The sequence below is a fragment of the Oryctolagus cuniculus genome, chromosome 18 (assembly GCF_051225735.1).
Source record: "Oryctolagus cuniculus isolate XC-2025 breed Fujian yellow rabbit chromosome 18, ASM5122573v1, whole genome shotgun sequence".
In the NCBI taxonomy this organism is placed as follows: domain Eukaryota; kingdom Metazoa; phylum Chordata; class Mammalia; order Lagomorpha; family Leporidae; genus Oryctolagus; species Oryctolagus cuniculus.
Genome location: NC_142884.1, coordinates 4,549,287 through 4,556,387, shown reverse-complemented (window position 1 = coordinate 4,556,387; position 7,101 = coordinate 4,549,287). Strand labels below are relative to the sequence as shown.

General features: G+C 58.3%; 1 protein-coding gene across 1 annotated transcript; it reads right to left on the bottom strand.

Annotated features, from left to right (window-relative positions):
* Positions 1–339: 339 nt before the first annotated feature.
* Positions 340–2,695, bottom strand: LOC149120722 (natural cytotoxicity triggering receptor 1-like). The gene is made up of 5 exons (XM_089320125.1): positions 2,222–2,695; positions 2,106–2,141; positions 1,672–1,956; positions 550–828; positions 340–395 (listed from the first exon to the last, which is right to left on the bottom strand). The coding sequence occupies exons 1-5, from the start codon at positions 2,253–2,255 to the stop codon at positions 340–342; spliced, it is 690 nt and encodes a 229-aa protein (XP_089176251.1). The 5' UTR covers positions 2,256–2,695.
* Between the last annotated feature and the right edge of the window lie 4,406 nt (positions 2,696–7,101).

The window sequence follows — 7,101 nt, the reverse complement described above, 5'->3', positions numbered from 1 at the left end:
AAGTACTCCAGATGGGCTTGTCCTGGGATTTGGAATATTCCCATACACACAGTGAGGTCTCCTGGAGACTGCGCCCATGTCTTAAACACAAGATTCCCTGCGTGTCACGGGCCCCGGGGACACAAGCTCTGGGTAACTTCTCATCTTGTCCCAGTGCACCTGTGTTCTGCATATGGACCAGCATGAGAGGGAGGGTGCAGGTTTCACTGCTGGCGGCTTGTGGGCACTGAACACCACCACACCCGGGGCACCTGCACTGCACTGTGCAGGCGGGGAAGCCCACGGCATCCACGGGCACACACAGGAAGGCTCCAGCTCTCCTGAGCGTGGAGGAGCAACCTACTCACTGGGAGCAGGAGTGGGGTCTGTGGGTTCCAGGCTGGGGTCTCCCACATCTGGAGACAGTTGAAGAGGACAGGTCGGGGCTGGGGGCTTCCTCTGCTCCCTCCATTCTCCTTCCCTGGCCCCCTGTGGTGGACGTCCCTTCGACAGGACCCTGGGGTTTCTTTAGGAGCCCAGGGAGGACCTGGGAACTGGGGGCTTCCTCACCTGTGACCAGGAGCTTCACGGGCTCACTGGGGAAGGACCACACATGGCCGCTATATGCGCCAAAACACCTGTATGTGCCCGTGTGTGCCGAGGTCACAGGGCCCATGGGGAACTCCGCTGGCACCGCCCTGTGGCTGCCCTGTGTGTGGCTGGGCCAGCCTTCCTGGAGCAGGAAGAAGGTGTTGGTCACCGTCTCTAGCTGGCAGTAGAAGATCACATTCTCTCCTGAGGTAACCTTGGGCACTGGTTGAACCCATAGGGTGGGCGTGTCGTACATTCCTGCACAAGAAGGTGGCCAGTGTCTTCCTGCCTCCCAGGCTCCACCCCTGCAACCTCAGACCCTTCTCCTCCCCCCACACCTGCCCCAGCCACAGACGCGCCCTCCCCAGCCGTGCTCCCTGGTGGATCCGCTCAGTGCCAGGAGTGAGGATCAGACTCTCTGGGAGCCGCTGTCCACAGGGGGTTCCCAGAGATTGGCCGCTAGGACCACAATGCCAGCACGGCCTGGGGCATCCGATGGCCAGGGGCCACCTCAGAGCCACCAGTCAGAGACTCGGGTGGGGCAGCCATTTGCTTATGTTTTTTTGGGGGAAACATACATAACATAGAATTCAGCATCTTAACAGCTTTAATCTTCGCCCCGTGTCTCAACTTCTTTTGCAAGCTCAGCCCGTTCCCTCGCATGTGGTGCAGCCCACGTTTGCCACGCCTTCCCCAGGGGACATTCGGCGGCTTGCAGCTCTCGGCCCTTCTGATCCAGGCTGCGGTGACTCGGGGCCAAAGCTCTCTGTGTTTGTCACGAGCCCTCCTGCAGATCCTACCAAGTGCTTCAGTTGAGACACAGGTCCCCAGCTGTAGGGAGCGCCGTGACCCGGACACCTTCCCTCCGTGGGAGCGGCCCTCCCACAGGACAAGCCTCTCTTTCTGCCCGGCCTGCTTCTCTCGCCTGTCCCAGGGACCCGGGTGCCGTCCTCGGTAGGAGTCCTGCACCTATGCCCTGCTGGGCTTCCCTCTCCTACAGGCTCCTCCCAGAGGAAGCAGCCCCCGTTCTGACACCTGCAGAGCGTGTCCGGATGGGGCCGCCACCTGCCCCCACCACTGCATGGCAGCGGGTAGACTCACCGGTGACCACCAGATCCAGGGGCTCGCTGGGCTCCGACCAGAGCTCCCCACTGCGGCAGAAGCAGCGGTAGCGCCCTGCAGTGCGCGAGGTCATGGCCGCGATGGGGAACCGGACTCCGCCCCTTGCTCCGGGTTGCTCAGGTCTCCCCCAGGCAGAGAGGCCCCCCTTGGAGCGCAGCTGGTACTCCTCGGCCCTGGGGGGCCCCTGGCACCAGATGGCTGCCGGCTTCCCCTCTGGAATCCTGGAGTCGGGCTCTGCCCAGATGCTGGGCCTGGTCAGGGCCTCTGGAAGGGAATCAGAACCTAGGTTTCCAGAAAGACCCCACCCCAGCCCCCTCCCCCGGCAACAGCCCTGCCCACTCCCAGTTTTCCCAGTGGTGGTGACTTCCTGGTGACCTGGAAGTTGACCCTGGGGCGGTGAAGGGAGGAGTCACGCTTCTGGGTGCTGATTCTCTGGCTCAGACACAGCCCTGGGAGGCAGGAACCATGGGTCATATTGCCCCCCAACCCATACCCCCGGCCTCTATTGCCCTCCCGTGCCGGGACTCACTGAGGCAGAGCAGGGCCGTGAGTGGGAAGGGCATGGCACAGATTCAGGCGGGAGATGCAGCGTGGCCGGCTGGCAAGGAGCACAGCATGTGGCGGGCAAGGCCTTACGCCAGTCACCCAGGGGATGTTTTTACAGGCAGGGCCACAGCCCTCCCTCCGCCACCTGACCACGGCCCCACGACAAATCCAACCACACCCGCATCTGTTACTGGAGAAAAGCAGGGTTCTTGTCTTCACACGAGAAAGAATTCAGGTGTGAGAGGCCGGCACGGTGGCTCACTTGGTTAATCCTCCGCCTGCGGCGCCGGCATCCCATATGGGCGCCGGTTCTGGTCCTGGTTGCTACTCTTCCAGTCCAGCTCTCTGCTGTGGCCCAGGAGTGCAGTGGAGGATGGCCCAAGTGCTTGGGCCCTGCGCGCCACATGGGAGACCAGGAGGAAGCACCTGGCTCATGGCTTCGGATCAGCACAGCGTGCCGGCCGCAGCAGCCATTTGGGGGGTGAACCAACGGAAGGAGGACCTTTCTCTCTGTCTCTCTCTCTCTCTCACACTGTCTAACTCTGCCTAATAAAATTTAAAAAAAAAAATAAACATTTAAAAAAAAAAGAATTCAGGTGTGAGACAGAGTAGTGGGAGGTAAAATAGCAAGGTTTATTAGGGCAGGGACATCCGTAAGGACGGATGGGCACCTCTCCAGACAGAGCCTGAGAGTGCCCAGTCGCTCGGACTGGCAGGGCGTAGTGAGGTTACATGGTTGAGTGGAGAGAGTACACCTGGGCAGGCAGGCCGATCAGCGGAGATGCAGAGGGCTGAGCGCACCGTCCAGTTGAGGCCGGGGGTTTTTAAGAAGATGGGTCTTTGTCTTCACACAGCTCCTCCTGAAACAAAGGATTTTATGGCTGTAAATATTAAGAAGCTCCTATCTGACTTTCCCCTGAAGGTATCAGACAGGAGGAAGCCTAGCTGGCACCATCCTGGGTTCAGAGGAAGGGTGAGCAGGACCCCCTAGAGAATGGGGATCAGAGCAGGGTGTTTGAAATGCAGGTACTGGGCTGCATCTGGGAGATTGTGGCAGATTTGTCAGGCAGAAGGGGCGGGACCTCCACCTGGCAGGTTATCAGGTAGGAGGGGGCAGGCAGGATGCGAAGGCCGGGCTGCCCTGAAACATCATCGGGATGACTTTGAGATGCAGCATATGCTGGACATAGATGTCTTCTCTTTAGGCCTGTCATACACACATAAGCTCCCACGGAACACTTCCTACCTAACACAACCTCAGTGTCTGTCAGCTTCAACACCACGCCGCTCCCTCCCCAGAGCTCCCGTCCATTGCTGGCCTGGGTAGCTCCTGTTGTCTCTGGATGCCACAGGGCCGGGTCTTGTGGGTTCCCAGTGCATCTGCAGCTCCAGAACAGGGGGATCAGACCGAGGGGCACAGTCATGGGGCAGCCCTGGGAGGTCACCGTGCCATCCACATGCAGGGGAGGCGAGGGAGAGAATGGGGGTTCTGTGACCCCTGCTTTAACGCCTCGCACCCGTGGAGAGATGTGGGACTCTGCACAGCACCGCCCCCCCGTCTGGAAATGGGAGCACGGGCTCCATCTCCTTTCTGAGCTACAGAACCTCCAGGACCACAGCCCTCGCCCTGCAGGTGCAGGAGGGAGGGTGGGGACAGGAAGGCAGGTTTTCTGTGCTCCCTGGAAGTGATGGCGAACAAGGCCCCGCCTGTCTGCCCCGGCTCGTTCTCCCAGGGCCTGAGCACTCGCCTTGGGGGAGATGAAATGGCTGGATTTCAGAGACAGCATCGGACTGAGGCAGGGCCGCTCTGGCTCCAGGGGTCGACACCTGGGGTGGGTTTCTTCTCCTGTCCTGTGGCACAGGGACCGGCTCACCCCGAGCTCCCCCAACACAAACTCTCTCCAAACACCGACCACGGAACTCGAGTCAACCCCTGGCGCTGTGAGGATGAGGCCAAAGTCCCCACGGGGTCTCCCGGGGTGGGGTCCCCTCTGGCTTTTGCGCAAGTTTCTGATTTTTTATTTTTATTTATTTATTTGTTTGTTTGTTTGTTTGTTTGTTTTTGACAGGCAGAGTGGACAGTGAGAGAGAGATAGAGAGAAAGGTCTTCCTTTTTGCCGTTGGTTCACCCTCCAATGGCCGCCACAGCTAGTGCACTGTGGCCAGCGAACCGCGCTGATCCGAAGCTAGGAGCCAGGTACTCCTCCTGGTCTCCCATTAGGTGCAGGGCCCAAGCACTTGGGCCATCCTCCACTGCACTCCTGGGCCACAGCAGAGAGCTGGCCTGGAAGAGGGGCAACCGGGACAGGATCCGGCACCCCGACCAGGACTAGAAACCAGCATGCCAGCCCCGCAAGGTGGAGGATTAGCCTAGTTAGCCGCGGCGGGGTCCCTGATTTTTTATTTTTAAATTCTGAAAATGTGAGAGGCAGAGAGAGAGTGAGCGAGCCAGCTCCATCCATTGTGTCACTCCCAGAATGCTCTGATGGCTGGGGTGAACCAGGGCCAATGCCAGGGGCCATGAGCTTTATCCACACCCCCCCACATGGGAGGCAGGAACCCAGCTGCCCAGCCGGAGACCATGGCCCCAGGACCTGCATGAGCAAGGAGCTGGAGCCCAGACGTGCAGCCGAGAATTGAACCCGGGCCTTGCATCGTGGGGCCTTTGCTTCCTCCTGAGGCCGGTTGTTCTCACTGCGGGTTCAGCTGCAGTGGGTTCTGTGCCTTTCTGTGGTCTCTCCCAGTCCCCCAGGGGTTGGGTGCCCAGCAGGGGGGCAGCTCTCTGGCAGACACTGTGGGTGTGCATGTTCCCACCCCACTAGGTCAGACTCAGCTTCATGCTCTCGTGAAGGCCGTGGGTGTTGGGTTTTCAGTACTTTGCTTCCAGATCTGCAGGTGCAGGCTCCCTGCATGTGGCCGGCTGGGGTGGTGACCGGAGCTTTTCTCTGAGGGCCGAGGGTCCTGACTGCTTTCTCTCTACAGCACCCACTCTCTTTAGTTCTGTGGAGACCTTGGTTCAAAGCCCCCTCCTCAGGGACTTGAGGCAGGGTCTCTGTTTTCTGGGAGGTGGTAAACCCCATCAGGGCCCACCTCCTGGGCAGAGTCTGCCGAGTACCCGCACTTTCACTCCCACTCGAGCCAGAAGGCTCTCAACTAAGCTTTCGTCTCCACCACTGGCTGCTTTATTTCTGTGCCCTTGAGACCAGATACTTATGGAATTGTTTCTAATGTGTCTTGTTGATGTGTGTGCACATGTGTGTGCACATTTGTATGTCTGTGTGCATTTATGTATATGTGTTTCCCAGTGTGCAGGTGTGTGTATGTGTCTGCATCTGTGTGCACGTGTGTATTTCTCTGTATATTCGTGTATGTATCTGCATCTGTGTGTATACACATGTGCATGTGTGCATGTATGTCTGCATTTGTTTGCATGCATGTCTGTTTGCATGTGTGTATGAGTGGGTCTGGGTGTGCATGTGTGTATGCGTCTCTGTGTTCTGTGTGCGCAATCTGTGCTTGTGTGTGCATGTGTGTGCACGCAGGTATTTCTGTGTCCGTGTCTCTGTGCATGGATGTGTGTGTCTGCACATGTGTGCATGCTTGTGTATATGTGTTTATGTGTCTGCATGTGTGTATGTGTGCATGTGTAAATGCATGTATGTGCGTGTGTGTCTGTGTCTGCATGTGTGTGCATGCGTGTGTGTGTGTGTTGATGGGCACAGCAGTCCTGTGCACGGCCTGAGCCAGCACTTCCTCTCACGCAGCTCTGTGCCCAGCAGAGGTCAGCACATCATGGCCCAAGGACCACAGCCAGCCTACGGCCTCTCTGTAGATGGCCCATGGTCTGAGCGTGTTTTCACATTTCTGTGTGTCTGAGACAAAATGAAAGAAGGCTATCCCGGGCCGTGTAGACATGCTGTGACACACAAACATCAGCTCTCACCTTGCTTACTGGGAATCGTCCCTGTTCCAGTGTGTGCACAGCTCATGGTTGCTCTGCTGTTCCCAAGCCCAACTGGCTCAGCTGACCTCCTGGGGGACGGCAGAGGACGTGTGCTGGAATGAGAAGGCGATGCCAAGATGGCCGCTGGCGAAAGAAACTGTCTGGCAACAGGCTGTGATTGAATGGCTTTGGAAACTGCCTGGCAACAGGCTGTGATTGGATGGCTTCAGAAACTGCCTGGCAACAGGCTGTGATTGGTTAGGGCATAGACCGCCCCTTGACTGGATTGGCTGCCTTGGCTATATAAGCTGCTGTATCCACTGAAATAAATGAGTCTGCAGGCTGCTCGCCTCTGTCCTGCTTTCACCCGACTCCCGGGGTCTGTGTGGTGACTCCGCGCCTCTTGCCCCCACCACGCTCCTCCTCCCAGAACAAATCCACAGCAACAGACGTGAGCTGAGTTTGTGAGGGGGCAAGAAGCCATTCTTGTTGCATCCTTGCCCCAGACCAGGTGCCCTCTGCTGCATTCCTACGCTGCTCTGCACACCCCTGCTGTGGACAGGGCCCTGCACAGCCAGCTGCGAGCCTCTGCCGAGGACACAGAGGGGCTGAGAGGCACCTACCTGTGACCATGAGCTCCAGGGCACCACTGGGGGCTGCCATGGTGGCTGTTGCTGTGGGTTTGTTCTGAGAGGAGGAGCGTGGTGGGGGCAAGAGGCACAGAGTTACCACACAGACCCCAGGAGTCAGGTGAAAGCAGGCCAGAGGCGAGCAGTCCACAGACTCGTTTATTTCAGTTGGTACAGCAGCTTATATAGCCGAGGCAGCCAATCCAGTCAATGGGCAGTTTATGCCCTAACCAATCACATCCTGTTGCCAGGCAGACTCCATTTCCAGGTGGCTTCCAAGGAGGCTTCCGA

Bases quoted from the DNA above. Each gene is read 5' to 3' on its own strand.
- LOC149120722 (XM_089320125.1), bottom strand. From the start codon at position 2,255: ATGCCCTTCCCACTCACGGCCCTGCTCTGCCTCA. The intron at 829-1,671 runs GTGAGTCTACCC...CTTCTTGTGCAG, and splicing joins CCTGGATCTGGTGGTCACCG to GAATGTACGACACGCCCACC. The intron at 396-549 runs GTGAGGAAGCCC...AACTGTCTCCAG, and splicing joins CGTGAAGCTCCTGGTCACAG to ATGTGGGAGACCCCAGCCTG.